Raw genomic sequence first — 17,627 nt, 5'->3', positions numbered from 1 at the left:
ATATTAATCTACCTCTATAAATGATTCATAATTTGAGTATTTTGATCATATGTATTGTATGTTTATTACTTAATGTTCTAAATTTGGATTCACAACTTTTCATGTCATCGTATGTAAAGTGAAAGTAGAACGAACACATGTAATATATGCATATCCTTTCATATTTAACGATGTCCTTGTTGAAATAATTGCATAAATGCTGTAACTAGAGCATGATCTACTAAATGTTTTAAGAAAATTACGTTTTTTACTGGTATTTTACCTGTATTGTGCAAACACGTGTTGTAAGCTGCAGACAGTCTTAGTTTTCTATTTACATTTCGGCGCAATGCATTATGGGTGAATTTTCGTTTACTTCTTTGATCCGCGCACCCCAGATATTTATGCGCTGACAGATTTTTCTATTAATTAGAAAAATGAGCTTTAAGGTAATTAATTATGTTGCATAATATATTAATGAATTAGAGTTATATTTTATTCGTATTTTAAACTTGTTAAAGTAATTTTTTTATAGATGGGAACTATTTTCTGTTGTATTTTTCTATCGGATTCCGTTGCTTTCCAACGGATTCCGTGTTGTTTTGGAACGGATACCGTTCCCCGAGGGTATATAAGTGAGCACCCGTTGTACAACGGGGACTCCAGATTTTTGGGCTTTTAGGATAAGATGTAGGTGAAATTTTAAGAACTTTTGGGGAATTTTTCTTTATTTCTATTAGTAACTCAGTAATTTGAAGAAATTTAGCTAGGCCTATTTATTTATTAGAGCCGTTTCACAATATTAATTAATATGTCTTAGGGAAATTTAATATTTTTGGGAATTTGGGGTTAAGACGACTGCAGCCATTATTTTTTTTTTTTTATTGTATTTTTCTTGATTGAATTTTTATCATTGATAAAATTTTATTTAATTTGTTAATTGAGATTAAGCCAGAATAAACCATCATCTCAAGCTATTTAAATCTTATTTTAATTATTTACTGGAGTCCATCATTTAATTTAAAAATAAATTGGTTTAAAGTTAGTAAATTTCTGGGTGTTCAAAGTACCGTTAATCAGTTAATACACCCCAGTGATTGAGTGCCATCCCGTTACATATTTTCTTTGGTGTCAGAAGTGGGATCCACAATTTTCAGGCGTGGATCCAGCGATACGAACTTGCTCTGAATGTTATTTCTGATTGAATACATATTTCAATTATGTTTACAAGACGCCAGGCAGCTTTGAAAGGACAAATGAACAACAGTGAAACAAATCAAAATGCATGTCCTAGAGAAATAGGAAATTTCAATGAAGAAAGTGAAGAGGAAATTTTAACAGAGTATGAGGAGGACTTCACATGCAACTCTGAATCAGAGAATAACTCAAATATCACAGAGGGCATACAAGTACTGTACCCTGAAATTATTGTACAGTCCCCGCAAAAAGTAAACATATCTTCAAATGCAAGTCCTCTCATCTCTAAAAACAAAAGAAACAAGACATACACTAAGAGAGTCTCAAGACCCACAAAGCTCACACATGACACAAGTACCAAAAATGAGGGAATAAATCTTGACAAGGAAAATGAGGGCTCAATGAATCAAAGCAACACATACATGTTAGACAGATTAGCTCAAATGATAAATGGAGCACTCAGCAAAATGACTGAGACAATAGGGAACATCTTCAAAACCACTATAAGTGAGTTTACCAATATTAAAGAGACTAGCCGTGTCCATAAAGAACACAAAACTCAGTCAAAGAGTAGGCTCAACAAGAGTAACAACAGAGACATAAACAATGTCGAGTCAAGCAGTGAATCTGATTCAGATGAAAATTCATCAGACCATGCAAGTTCTGTCTCTACAAGTAAAATTTTCAAAGAAAAGCATAATGTTTCAGTGAAACTACCTGCTTTCAAAGGAGACCCAGATGAAAGTTGGAAAGCATACATCAATAGATTTGAGGCTGTTGCCAATCACAATAGATGGACAGACAAACAAAAGTTAGGACAGCTCTTGCCAAGACTACAAGGCACTGCAGGCGAGTTTGCTTTTGAGGAACTCAGCCCTGAAATTTTGACAAATTATAGGAAATTAAGAAGGGAACTTGGGAATCGCTTTGGAATTTATGAATCACCAAAGACTTTTCAGACTAAATTCAGGAGAAGAGACCAAAGGAATGGAGAATCTGCTCAGTCTTATGGAGCAGCATTAAAAAGCCTCTATAGTAAGGCTTACCCAAACAGAGATCATGTCACAAGACAAGAGGATCTAGTTTCCCGGTTCTTACTAGGACTCATAAATGAGAAAGCTAGGATTCATGTTGAGCTCAACAAAGATCCTTTCACCATTGAGGAAGCTATTAAGTTTGTAATTGAGTATGAGGAGACAACTAGGTACCCAAGAGCAGATAATGATGAAAATGACCGCTATAATAGGCGGAGACAAATACGACAAGTAAGCCAACAAAGTAATTCTGCTAGCTCCCTAAAGCCTAAAGACAAAAATCCTAGAAGTTTCACAAAACCTCAAAATCGTCAAAAAGACATAATATATCACCAAAAACCTACTTCTCCCGAACAGGACATTAAAATTAAACAGAATCAGAAGAGTTCTGACTTTATAACAAGAACAGAGCTTAAGGATATTTTGAATGAAGTTCTCTGTTCAAAACCTTCTTCGATCATAGAACAGCGACATAAGCTGAGATACCCCTTGATATGTTACCGCTGTGGAGAACAAGGGCATTTTGCGAGAAATTGTTCAAGCGAAAAAGTTCAAAATGGAAATGCAGAGAGTAGTCTTAACCCTAGAGCCACTGAATTTAAACCTCCGTCAAACTAGAAAGGGTCAGCTCTGAGGGCCAAGGGATGACCCCAGGGGATTTTAAAAATGGCCAACTATTTCAAAATTATTGTAAAAATGAGAAACAAGATTCCTGTTTTGATTTTTCTGAAAACACTGAGACTGTAGATGATAGTTTACAACAAATTAAGGGAGATCACTGCGACTTAACTGATGATGTATTTTATGATGCTGAGAGTACAGGTAGTGGACCTTGTGAGACTCATGATCAGCAGGAACTTTGTGAAGTTGAGGAAAATGGGGTTGTTGGAAGTTTGGACACACTTGGAGACAGTTTGGTGGACTGTAGTGCGGTGCCCATTGTGAACCCTGATAGTGACAATCAGACATTTGGTCTGTCTGAGCCTCAACATACATCAAGTGAGATGCTTGATACAAATGCAGGTGAATCCCTTAATACGAGTTGTTGCACGGCTATTGAATCTGACCATTCTTCCCATTTTACCAGTGTTTTAAGACAAATCAACAGCTGTCCAGGAATATATATAAGTGGATCTGTACAGGGAGTAGGTTTGGAATGGACCACAGATACTGGTGCAACCAGATCCATTATATCAAAGAAAACTTTTGACAGAATTCCCCAAGACCAGAGACCAAAGTTAAAGAAATCTAATCTATTAACAAGTGTTAGTGGAGAACCTTTGAAAGAATTTGGAAAGGCCATTTTTAAAATTCAACTCGACCATGAAACTTTCCAAGAGGAGATAATTGTGGCTGAAATAGAAGACCAAGCACTTTTAGGACTTGATATATTATTAAAACCAGAAAATGGACCTGTCAATATTAACTTGCATGAAAATATAATCAATTTTAGGGGAACAGAAATTGAATTTAGACAAACACTAGACAGAACTAGGAGAGTTATAGCAGCAGATGATTATGTCATTCCAGCTAACTGTGAGAAGCTGATAGATGTTTTTGTAGACAGATTTGAGTCTGACAAGAATTTGCTATGTAATACTTTTTGTATTGAACCTACAAATGATTTCAATAACAGGTTTCCACTTTTGATGGCTTCTTGTTTGATAGACATGGAAAATAGAGTCTCAGCAAAGATTAGAGTTTTAAATCCTTTCAATACAGAAGCCAAGATACAACAGGATGGTATTTTAGGAGAAGCAGAGCTTATTGATACCCTAAATGTGGCTGAAGTCTTGTCTTCAGAAAGTAAGCTTCAATCAAGTAGTGAACAAGTCAGAAAAGTACAAGTAGATCACTCTGACAAGGGAGACAACTCTTCAGAGTCGACCGTTCCTAATTATCTTTCAGATTTGTATTGTAGGGCAATCCAAGATAAAACTCAAAGAGAATGCAAACAAATTTCAGATCTTCTCTGCAATTATCAGTCTATCTTTTCAAAGAATGATACCGATTTAGGAGTCACCACTCTTGTACATCATGAAATAGATACTGGAGGTGCCAAGCCTATTAGACAGCCTCCAAGGAGAGTGCCCTTGGCATTTGCAGATGAAGAACAAAAAGTTGTCAAACAAATGATGGAACAAGGAATTATTAGAAAATCAAGTTCTCCTTGGGCTAGTCCAATAGTACTAGTTAAAAAGAAAAATGGAAAAACCAGATGTTGCATAGACTATAGGCGTCTTAATACAGTAACTCGCCAGGATGCATTTCCACTTCCTCGAGTTCAGGACTGCATAGATACAGTCCGAGGATCTGTCTACTTTTCTACATTTGATCTTACATCTGGCTACCACCAGGTACCTGTAAAAGAGGAAGATATTCCTAAAACGGCCTTTATTACTAAATATGGACTTTACGAATTTACTACAATGCCTATGGGCTTGAGCACAGCTTGTGCCACATTCCAGAGACTTATGGAACTTGTTTTGCAAGGACTAAACTGGCAGACTTGTATTATATATCTTGACGACATTGTTGTCTTTGGATCATCTTTCCAAGAGCACCTGCAACGAGTTGAAGATGTCTTCTTAAGAATAAGAAATTCTGGAATGAAACTTAAACCAGAAAAGTGTAATCTTTTCCAGACAAGTGTCACATTTTTAGGTCATGTAGTATCAGCTGAAGGAGTACTTCCTAATCCCGACAATATTGCCAAAATAATACAATGGCCAAGGCCCTCAACAGTTACAGAGGTTAGACAATTGCTAGGAATGGGCAGTTATTATAGAAAATTCATCAAAGGCTTTGCAAATTTAGTTAGACCCTTAGTTGATTTAACTAAAAAAGGAAGACCCTTCATTTGGACTAACGAGTGTGAAAAAGCTTTCAGTGAACTCAAGGAGTTGTTTATAAGTCCAGAAATACTTGCTTATCCTTTGGATGATGGTGAATATATTTTGGATACTGATGCGAGTGACTTAGCAATAGGAGGTGTTTTGTCACAGATGCAGAATGGTAAAGAAAGGGTCATAGCCTATGGTAGCAGATCTTTAAACAAATGTGAAAAAAATTATTGTATAACTGACAAGGAACTTCTTGCACTACGCTACTTTGTTGAGTACTACAGACAATATTTATTAGGTCGTCACTTTACTGTGCGCACTGATCATCAAGCCCTTGTATGGCTCTTTAAATTAAAGGAGCCTAAAGGACGCATTGCGCGTTGGTTGGAAATTCTGTCATATTTTAGCTTCTCCGTCCAGTATCGACCTGGATTAAAACACAACAATGCTGATGCTTTGAGTAGATGCGATAATCCAGCAGATTGTTCTTGCCCAGAGACAGACAGTCTTGAGTATTTAAAGTGTGGCCCATGTAACAAATGTAAGAAAAGGGCTACCGACATGTGTAGTTCTTTCCTAAACAATATTGTTTCAAAAAATGAACCTTCGTTAGATACTAACACTGCAGAATGCACTAGAGCTGTTAAAACAAGACAGGAGACCAACAAAACTAGCTTGGGATATTCTTCAATGTGGGAGAAATACAGTAAATCACAGATTCAAAAAGAACAAATTGATGACCCTGACCTCAGTGAAATTTACAAATGGGTTGAAGAGGATTGTAGACCAGAGTTCTCAGATATAGTAATGAAATCTAAACCACTACGATATTACTGGCATATTTTTAGCTCACTGAAAATTTTGGATGGACTTTTGGTGAAGGAATTTCACAAAAGGGATAACTCCGGGTTTCATTTGCAATTGGTTACACCTAAGAAATTTAGAAAAGAGGTCATGTCCCTTGCTCACGATAATCTGTTAAGTGGTCATTTAGGGAGAAAGAAAACTCAAGAGAGAATATCAAAAAATTTCTTTTGGTTTGAGATGAAAGAAGATATAAGTGCCTATGTGGCCAGTTGTAAAATTTGTCAAAGGAATAAAAAGCCATATAGAAGTCCAAAAGCTAAATTAGGACAAATGACTGTAGGAGCACCTTTAGATAGATTATCAACTGACATTCTTGGGCCATTACCAGAAACAGCTCGAGGAAATAAATACATTCTAACTGCCACAGACCACTTTACAAATTGGGTAGAAATTATCCCCATCTCAGATTTAACAGCTGTCACTACAGCAAGAGTTCTGCTAAACGAAGTCATCAGTCGTTATGGGTGTCCAGACTCTATACTTTCTGACCAAGGTCGAAATTATGAGAGCAAAATTTTTGAAGAATTATGCAATTTACTTGAAATAAAGAAGAAAAGAACAACACCAAGACATCCCCAATGTAATGGAAAAACTGAAAGATTCAATAGAACACTTCTAAAGATGATCAAGAGTTATATAAAAGATGATAAGACAGACTGGGACTTATACTTGGGATGCCTTGGTGCAGCATATAGATCAAGTGTGCATGAATCGACAGGTGTTACACCAAATCTTTTGATGCTAGGACGCGAAGTGCGTATCCCAACAGAAATTATCTTTGGCAGTAGAACCAAGGAAGATAACTCTGTGGTAGATTATGGGGAATATGTGGAATCACTAAGAAATCGCTTACAACAAGCACACGAGATAGCTAGACTGCACTTAAATAGCTCTACAGAAAGACAAAGACACTTCTATAATCTAAAAACTTTTCTCAACCATTACAAGGCAGGAGACAAAGTATGGGTTCTAAATGAATCCGACACGGGAAAACTCAGTAACTGTTACTGGGGACCTTGTATTATTGTGGAGAAAATTTCAGATCTTACTTACAGAGTGAAGTCCCTTGATAATCCTACCCAGAAAGTTATACATCATGACAAGCTAAAACCTTATTATGAGTAGTTATACTGATAATCTCCTGAGTTATCGTCCCTATACAATGTCATCATCTTTTATCATTTAGAAAAGAAATTATTATAAATAGGAAGCTAGGAAATTATTTTTTGTGAAGTTTTTAATCTGGACAATGTCTCATATTAAAAGAGATGTGGTCTGCAGTCGTCAACTTTATTCATCTAAGAGAATCCTGGGGAAGGGTTGGATATTATCTTGAAGTTATTACTACAGTACTTAATGAACGGATGTTGTATATATGTTTAATATTTATATTGTATAGATGGCTGAAGTTAACATGTCAACTGCCAAGGAGATACTGAAGAGAGGCAGAGTATATCGATGTCTTCTCTGCGACAAGCAGGAGGGGGAGAAGCGGTACGTCATCAGCCACATATACAAATACCACATACCACTGGATTCAATTCCATATTACTGCTCCCTCTGCCATTTTCAGACGGATGAGGAGAATAAGCTCAAGGAGCATGTAAAGAGTTACAGCAGACACCAGGAGGCCAGGGATAACTTGGTACGCTTGGGGAGACAGCCGGGGAGTGACGAGACTTACTTACAGAAGAACAGAGATGGTATTATTCCCAAGGAAGACCAGCATTTTGAAAGATTAGGAAAAGAGGAGTCTAGGAAAGTTTGGCTGGACAGACTGAAGGGCACTAGTAAGGCTGCTGCTGCCCCTACGCCTCAACCATTGAGTCATAATAGTCCCATTGTTGTTACTCCACCAGTATTGCCCTCCACAGTAACCAGTGTTACATGTAACACTCAAAGCCAGGTTAGCAACTCTGCCTTTCAACGACTCCAACCCACTCCCACCTTCCCAGACTTGCTGCAGTTGGACGATGTTGACCCGGAACTTTTTTCCTTTCTGGGGGAGCCTCTTCAACAGCAAACTACCGCTACACCAATTTGTCTGCCACCAGAGAAAGTAGAAGGAGCAACTATAATTCCTACACAAACTACCAGTGCTACAGAAGTAGGTGGAAGGCAAGCCCCAAGGAAGTCGATGGAGAAAGAAAAGAGATCACGAAGTAGAAGTAGCAGTAGTTTCAGTGAAGACGAGAAAGAGAGTACTAAAAGGAGAGCAAGGACAAGAGGAAGGGCAGAACCAAGAGAGAGATCGAGATCAAGGTCACAGACTCGTCTTATGTATGACATCGTGGGCCACCTATTCAATGTTCAGAGGACCCTGCAGAACATCCATCATGAGATGCAAACACAGACTGATATTTTGAAGGGCCTAAGGGATCAGTATCAGATGACCAGGAATGATAGACAGACAACCCGGAATGATGCCATAAATCAATTCACAAGATCAAGATCTCCAGTAAGGCAAAGGAACAACAACCAGTATCAAAGGTACCAAGCACCGTATAACAGGAGGAAGTAAAGAATATATTACTATGATTAATCTCAATTTGTATTGTTAGTGTTTTCTCTTCTTTTTTTTTTAATAATCTGTGGATTATGTATAAACTTTGTTGTTAAAAATAAATCTGTACATTTGGGTAAATTGTTTATAGATGTGGGTTAGAGGTGGATTTTTTTTTGAAAAACAATGTCAGTATGACTGTACATATTTAAATATGTGTACCTGGATATAACATATTTATAAGCATCATTGATATTGACTTGATGTATGTATATAATAGAAAGTTTTTGTGAGTGAATTGAGTTGTGGTTAGTATACATCTTAAAATGCTGATAATTTGTTATTAATGTTGTTTTGTTATTAACATTCATAATCTCATCAACTGTACATATTTTTTTATTTGCATACTTGCAATGGTACTGTCATAGTATTTGATTATTATTCATGAGGACATGAATGTTTTTAACGGAGGGGTAATGTAAAGTTTGATCATTTCAAGTTTCCATATTTTATTTGTATTTAAAATACAAATCTTGTCATATTAATCTACCTCTATAAATGATTCATAATTTGAGTATTTTGATCATATGTATTGTATGTTTATTACTTAATGTTCTAAATTTGGATTCACAACTTTTCATGTCATCGTATGTAAAGTGAAAGTAGAACGAACACATGTAATATATGCATATCCTTTCATATTTAACGATGTCCTTGTTGAAATAATTGCATAAATGCTGTAACTAGAGCATGATCTACTAAATGTTTTAAGAAAATTACGTTTTTTACTGGTATTTTACCTGTATTGTGCAAACACGTGTTGTAAGCTGCAGACAGTCTTAGTTTTCTATTTACATTTCGGCGCAATGCATTATGGGTGAATTTTCGTTTACTTCTTTGATCCGCGCACCCCAGATATTTATGCGCTGACAGATTTTTCTATTAATTAGAAAAATGAGCTTTAAGGTAATTAATTATGTTGCATAATATATTAATGAATTAGAGTTATATTTTATTCGTATTTTAAACTTGTTAAAGTAATTTTTTTATAGATGGGAACTATTTTCTGTTGTATTTTTCTATCGGATTCCGTTGCTTTCCAACGGATTCCGTGTTGTTTTGGAACGGATACCGTTCCCCGAGGGTATATAAGTGAGCACCCGTTGTACAACGGGGACTCCAGATTTTTGGGCTTTTAGGATAAGATGTAGGTGAAATTTTAAGAACTTTTGGGGAATTTTTCTTTATTTCTATTAGTAACTCAGTAATTTGAAGAAATTTAGCTAGGCCTATTTATTTATTAGAGCCGTTTCACAATATTAATTAATATGTCTTAGGGAAATTTAATATTTTTGGGAATTTGGGGTTAAGACGACTGCAGCCATTATTTTTTTTTTTATTGTATTTTTCTTGATTGAATTTTTATCATTGATAAAATTTTATTTAATTTGTTAATTGAGATTAAGCCAGAATAAACCATCATCTCAAGCTATTTAAATCTTATTTTAATTATTTACTGGAGTCCATCATTTAATTTAAAAATAAATTGGTTTAAAGTTAGTAAATTTCTGGGTGTTCAAAGTACCGTTAATCAGTTAATACACCCCAGTGATTGAGTGCCATCCCGTTACATAGACCTAAGGAAAGGTATACCTTAACTATGTTTATATGTGTTTTTGCTTATAAAGTCAGCTACTTTGTTTATATTCTTTTTCTATATCAATGTAAGGTCAAGGGTCATTGGAATTGTTGCATCATTACCCTGGCGTGTTCTATCTTTATAGAGCATGGTTGTTAGAGCACAGTTAGTCATGGTGTATCAAAAATAAAAACACAGTGGACATCAAAGGAAAAACGCCGCAGCAATGATACAAGTATCTTTGTAAGGATTTTTATGAAGTTTAGGAATCCAGTAATGGATTGGTAATTCAAATTCATTTTGATTGGGAATATTAAAATTATCTAAAACGAACATGCGATTTTGAAGAATTTCCTCCTTAGAAAGGGAGGTATGGGTGTAAGTTGGACTTCCACCCGTAGAACTAAATCTTAGTTCCTCTAAAATACAATTCAAATAATGAGCCTTACAAACAAAGACTATGTTGTTACCAGCTCTGTCAGCTGGGACCAGTACATACTGATCGTGTAATCTATCTAATTCCTTTTTTACTTCTGAATTATTAAAGACAAAAGGATAAATACTTTTCATACAGCCCCTCAATTGCTTAATGCGCTATTTTAACATCCATCTGATGATCTTAATCCATTCTGTCTAAGTGTCAAGGTCTTCTTTTTTGTGTTTAGTCCATCGCCTGGCGTATTCTTCCACAGAATTCATAATATTTATAAAATTATGACGCCAGTTGAAAGAACAGTGTTCCCTAAATTTTGGCCCTCTAATATTAAGGGATTTAAGGTCCTCATTATTAACTATGTTTACATCGCCAGTAATGACGTGTCCAGCAGGACTATAGTTGTAGGGTGAAGAACAACATTAACACGTAGGAGGATTATTTAGATGTTTGATATCTAAGCATTGTAGGGATTTTTTGTAATCAAAAAGTTTGGAAGCAATAGTCGATGTATATTTATAAAAAAAAAAAAAATACAAGGTGTGGACTTCAACTTGAAATATGGTGGAATACAAGTCTGGACCCTTTTGTGATTAAGAATATTACTAATATTAATTGCGTCCATTCCGTTTATTGCAAATTGAAATTTAAGGAACAAACGGGTTATTTGAGCAGTATTATCTTCCGTAAAAAAATTGGCGGTTTAAAAAGCCTATGATTTGCAATATCCATAATCACAAATCCAAGCCTGTATTCTGGTGTCGAAGAATCCAAATATGGACTTTCCTTGACCTTTTCAAATACACCATATAGACCTTTCAAAGGGACAGAGTAAAGTTTGGTACGAATGTGATGGGGACCTAACTGTTTATTTACATAAGGTGAAGTGAATCAAAAGAAACATCGTGTATACTGGACTTTTGCGGGAAGCACTGACTTTTACAGTCGAAGGCTTACTTTGACATTTAAATCTGCCTTATGTACGCAGGTACGGAATTGATAATAGACAAGAAAACCTTAATAGTAGTTATAGGTATGGTGTTAGGAGCACTAACATGATTTCAAGTATGCAATCAACGCAAGAGATGACGGGAGGCAGAATTACATAAATTAAATAAGGTTATTCGTAAGGGGTAGTATCTCCTTTCAATATCATTTCTGAAGGAATCAAATAAGGAAATAAGGAAGAAAACACATTTTAGGAAAACTAAGCAAGAGTAGGTCAATGTGAGAGGGGAAGGGGTTGAGACTAGGGTTGTTGCCGTTACCTTCCTAGACATCGTAATATAGGCTTTGAAATGGCCCATTACTATTGTTTAATTAACTGTTAAGTTTAATATTTATAGCGCAAAAGAGATTCCGTATATTGTCCTAGTATAAAGTAAGTCGTTGATTGTAAAAGTCAGCGCTTCTCGCGCCAATAGTCCAATAGATTTATTGTATGACCGATGTCCATGACTACGCTTACGTCTCTGAGTATGGTTAAAAAGGCCCATCACATTCACATTGGTACACTGTGGACTTGAAAGATTCCCAATACTATTGACATTGTGATTGCTTCCATATGGAAAGGCTGTGCCTAGTTTCCTAATCCAGTATTCTTGTCGTTGTTTACGGAAAGGTGTACTCAGTGATGGACTATTAGTATTGTAGTGTTCTCTTGTACCAACGACACAGGTTCAATTCAATGTCTTTATTAACATGGACACATTCTGGCATTGTATGACAAAGTCCTTGTCTGTGATATAAAATGACAAAGTCCCTGTTTCTGAGATAGATTGACTACAAATGAAATGTAAATATAATAAATACTTGTACTCAATACAGAATGTACATATAATGTAACTTTTTATCAATATAAATCATGACACAAAAAGTGCTCCTTACATTAAATTTTGTAGACAATGGTTATATGACAAATTCCTATTCAAATTCAATGTAACAAGTAAATACATATAGCAGACAGTATGTAATAAATAATTAATATATAATTACCGTGATGTATGTCTGGTACTTTCAGCTAGAACACAGCAAACTCTACTGCACTCACTGATCTGAATATGGCGCTCGTGCATTTCTCAACATTTGATAAACGTGTCATTCTGATAAAATTGGAATGCACAGAAATCGAAACTTGCAGACAAAATTGGAATTCAGAATAAAATATACAGATTGTCCTTTGCAAGTATGATGGTAAATCTTTTCTAGCATTCTAACTTTCATTGATAAAATAGAATGATCAGGTAAATTAAAGTTTTTGTAGAGAAACTGCTGGCCCCCTTTGTTTATTTGAAACTTGTGACCCGATATTCTTTTATGATGTGAACCCTTGTTTTTACCAACACCAATAAGCCCACAAAAGTTACATTAGACCTCTTCTTCAACCACGAAATATCGAAATCTAATTCCCTTGAACTAATATTTTTTTCTTAAACCAAAAAAATATGTGATTTTACAGTAAACGTAGAAGGATTTCTTATTTTTATCTACACAGATAAGTTGGAAATACCCTGTAAAAGATATTTCTCTCATACAAATCTAAAAAGCAACATAGGGCATAATATGAAAAGAAATTTAAATTCTAAAAGCCATCTAGGCCAAGTTCTTAAGAAGTTTATGAGTCTGGCTAAGTGCTAGGAAAAAGAAACTTAGAATATAAAGTTTATAAGTGTGAATTTGGAAGTTCAAAATTATTTCTTAAAAAAGTGCATTGATATTGAAAGGAGTAATTCATAACAACAGGAATAATGTGTTCTTTAAATTTCTGTTATATTTCTTTTAATAAATATTTTGTATTCATCTTAGGTGTACAGTTCACACAGAGACACCTGGAATTTCTACAACTTTTTGAGAAAGAGGAAATGGCCAACTATCTCAGACGAATTAAATCAGAGCATAGAGATTCAACAGAATCTAAACTACAAAAACGGTAAGTCAACTAACTCAGACAAATTCAGAATCCAAAGAACAAAAATGTTATTAAGATTCAACAGAATCTAAACTTCAAAGGTGAAATTGAAGTTTGTGTATAAATATAGGATCTCCCATGATTTGTAGTTGGATATGATTTTTATCCAACGAGTTGTGTGTTTTTTATCCCCGAGCCTTGGCGAGGGGATAAAAACACACAACGAGTTGGATAAAAGTCATATCCAACTACAAATCATGGGAGATTCTTTTTATCCCTTGTTTAATACTTCACAACCAATGTTTTACACTGTTTTATATAGGACTCCACTTTATTTTACTTCATCACGCTAACGCAAAAACCATTGTGACGTCACAACTGCACTTAATTGTGGATTATGAAAAATTTATCCAATGAGTCATATCCACGGGATAAAGGGGTAAACATGGGATAAAGTAAAATATCATAAAGGTATAGTTGAAAGAATTAAGTCCTTTATTTATTTCAGGGTAGAAGAGCTGTTTAAATTGGTGGAGGAGGAACTGACCGCTGACCACGGAGGCAGTTCTCTTAATCAGACGTTAAGTGCCACACAGACGGTCAAAATGGCCCGAGAGACTACACTAGAGTCTTGTCCCCTGGAACCCAGTGGTTGGCCTAGGACTGAAGCTGTCCTTGACTATGCTAAAAATTTGGAGGAGAAAGAGGAGCAGAAAACGAAAGGAGAAGCAAAGGAGGTCCGGATGATTTACTTTCACTTTCATTTTATCAAGGTCATGTTTTTCCCCTATACATAATAAGTATTTGTAATATCACTACAAGCATTTGAAGCATTCATGTGGAAAAAGTTTTATGGAATGTTACACATATATCTTAATACAAATCCAAGCTCCTTCATTTTTGTAATTTTGAAGGATGTTGTTGATGAAGATCAGGTGAAGAAAGAGAAGAAGAAGAAACATAAAAAAGATAAGAAGAAGAAAAAGCAGCAAGAGGAGGAAAAAATAATAAACTTGGATCAACAAAATAACGCCAAACCAGAAAGTGAGGCTTGGAAAGATATGGCTAGCCTTGCTTCGAATTTGTCTCCCCGACTGACCAAGTCGCCAATAAGGGGAGGTCCAGACTCTACTCCCAAGAATCTGTTTTTACAACGTCATCAGACAACACAAATTAATTTGTCTGATGATTCCTTTGACAGTGATGATGTACAACCCCAAGTTCCGGATTCGTCTAATATTCTAAGTATGCCTAGGAGAACAGGGTCTAATATACAGGCAAGTGATTCCGATTCTGACATGCCTAGAAGACTGCGGTCAAAGAAATCGCTCCTTCGGGTAGAAAGCAGTACAGAAGATGAAAGGCGTTCTAAAAAGAGGATTTTTAATCGACGACGAAGTCGGCAACTGTCCGAATCGGATTAAATATTTCGTTAAAGTCTCTGAAAACTAGGATTTGTTGTTTTTTTCACGTGATTAAAAATAGTAAAATACTAATATATGAAGTAATCAGGTTTACAACGTTGCTCAAATGGAATGAGTTTAATGATTCTTCATTAGATGTTGGAATAATATTTTGGTAGTTTTCTTTTTCGAGCATTTATTCCAAGCTTTTTTTTTTAACTTGTGGAGTAAATTTGTTTTTTGCAAATAAAACCAATTTTTTTGTGTGGAGACTAAACAGATTATAGTACTTAGAGTGTTATTTTAAAGAAACAATGAAATACCAACAGATCACAATGAATTTTAAAGTTTTATATTATAAGTATTATCTGTTCATGGCCTTTAACAAAAATTCTCCAAGCTAGTTCAATTCTTAGTTGTTTTCACTGTAAAGTTTTTATTCAATGCATTTGATGGTGTGTGTTTCAAGAGATTTTTTCCTGAGTAATTTCAAAAGAAGTGAGTGACTGTTTAATTTTTACCACTTGAAATTTCAAATACAAAATGTACATTACATATGTAACTATACAGTTGATTTGAACTTTGGTATCTTGAACATGGATATGTCAGATACATGTACCTTGGATAAGTCAGAGTTATTTGGAAGTCCCAACCTTGATCTGTTTTACCCTCAATATCTTGAACCGTATGATATGATATCTTAGTTTTTCTTGGTCCCATCGAGCTTGAGATTTTATTCTAACAATTTCTACAATATCACAAAAATCATGTTATGATCTAGCTGTTTATGAACTAGCTGATATTTTGGTGGGACCTTTGGGACTCTGTCAGATTTTATCTCAATACAGAAATCATATTTCCCATTCCTTTATTTTGTTTTTTCGGGGGAATAACGATTACAGCTCGTACCAAAATTCTGACTACATTGGCCATCTTTTTGAAAAGTGCATGTTGTAAAACTGCTTGCAATTGAACGTACGAGTGCCATAAGTTCATACAGTGACTCAAGAGAACCTTAGAGATTCAGCTCTTCTGAAATATTATCTTCAATTATTTCTGAATACAGGTTTTTATAATGAGGAAATAAGAATGAGGACCTGTGTTGATCAGAGGTTTAAATAATAATTCATTGTATCCATGACTGACTCGGACCATCTTTTTAAAAAATGCTTGCTTGCCCATTACCGACTCAGGATCACAAAAAAATGGTTGGTAGGTAGGTAGAGGGATTTTTTTTTATTTAAAATACTTGCAAATTTGAATTTAAAATAGATCTTAAGGGGATGGGGAAATTTTGGAATGAAAAAAAAAAAATAATTGTTTCCTGGAGTTTAAAAAAGTTTTGTGTCGGGTCATTTTTAATCAGTCGGTTGGGAGAGGGCAAACAAACATTTTTTAAAGATGGCCTCAGAGAATAAGTTTTTAATATCGTATCAATAATTGATAGAGGTTCATCAATAGCTTTATGTTACATCTCTGATCAAAAGTGCATCTAAATTCAGCAATCTCTGATATTCAATATACATGCATTTATTAAGATCGGTTCATACCCAACATACTGTAAAGTCACTATAAATGTTTGTGGGGGTTTAATTTTTGATGTTTTCGAGGTATTAAGAGACTGAAAAATTCATGTCCTCTTCCAAAAAAATATATAACTACAGTATCTTTTCTTCTGTAACTACGAAATCAAATCCCAACAAACTAAAAAAAAATTTCCTCAAACCACAAAAATTTTACCCCACAAAAATAAATGATTTTACTGTATTACATATTGTGCGATGCCTAATCAAGAATATAGACATACATCTATAACCTTCCTTAGTCATTCCATGATTAATCTTGAATTTTCAGCCATATATTATTTAGAATAGCTTACTATTATGATCTCTGGTTACATAGAAGTTTCCATATTGAATAGTTTACAAATAATATTTCATTATTCTTTGAACTGATCAACATTCCATCACACCATTTTCTACTTGCAACGGAATTGTGAATTTACTGGGTTTAATTTTATGTTATTTTCTTTGTTTGTTTGTTTTGTTTTGTTTTGTTTTTTTTTATATACGAGGATTTATTTCGTATGTTTTTTGTTCATTTATTTTATTTTTTTTATTTATTCTCTTAATGAGATTATAGTCAAAATTCCGTCCACATGCAACTCTTAGAAGGTTTGTGTTTTGTGTAAATGACCAGTCTTACTATATTTGTGTTTTACATATAAACCCCTGTGTTAATCTAATTGCAGCTGTTAGTTAAAAGTTACCTGTCTAATATACCTTTATCCATGTATATGCCTCTGGAATAAAGGATGGTATTTAAGGAATTGTATTTAAAAGTTGTCCAAAAGCTGAATGATATACATGTATTTTTTAATTTTTTATAACCTGTAAACCATACACATAAAATGATTACATGTACTTGTAATTTCCATCAGAAAGCAGTATAGTATTTTATAAGTTTATAGATATAAGGAAATTCAAAAATCTAGAGATTTGGTCAATTATTGTGAAAATTTTAGATTAATTTCATGATGTCATTGTCTAACTAAACAATGTAGAGGCTTAAACAGTTAACTTATGGTTTTATAAAGGATTTATTATGTAAAAAAAAAAAAATACATTTTTTTTCTTTTTCCCCCCATTTTTAGCTTTTATTTTCGTAACCAATACATGTATTTTATTTTAACCAAATTGTGTGTAGAAACTTATAATCATTTTTTAGACGTTGCCTTGCTATAACAAACTAATAATGTAATTTAAACCATGTATTTTATAACAACAGGAGCCATTGTTTCTATGGTGATATTAAATCAATG

At 34.5% G+C, this 17,627-nt stretch overlaps 1 protein-coding gene across 1 annotated transcript in view; it reads left to right on the top strand.

Annotated features, from left to right (window-relative positions):
- LOC133192292 (transient receptor potential cation channel subfamily M member-like 2) overlaps positions 1-14,827 on the top strand; it is a 54,499-nt gene extending 39,672 nt beyond the window's left edge. Inside the window, exons 23-25 of the mRNA XM_061328306.1 lie at positions 13,301-13,424; positions 13,912-14,140; positions 14,318-14,827. Of these exons, the coding sequence (XP_061184290.1) occupies positions 13,301-13,424; positions 13,912-14,140; positions 14,318-14,827 (863 nt within the window). The remainder of the gene's footprint in view (positions 1-13,300; positions 13,425-13,911; positions 14,141-14,317) is intronic.
- The last annotated feature ends 2,800 nt before the right edge of the window (positions 14,828-17,627 follow it).

Source organism: Saccostrea echinata, unplaced genomic scaffold, assembly GCF_033153115.1.
Source record: "Saccostrea echinata isolate AGI-Se365-2 ecotype Australia unplaced genomic scaffold, CSIRO_AGI_Sech_v1 ptg000025l, whole genome shotgun sequence".
Classification (NCBI taxonomy): Eukaryota; Metazoa; Mollusca; class Bivalvia; order Ostreida; family Ostreidae; genus Saccostrea; species Saccostrea echinata.
This window is presented reverse-complemented; position numbering and strand designations above follow the sequence as displayed.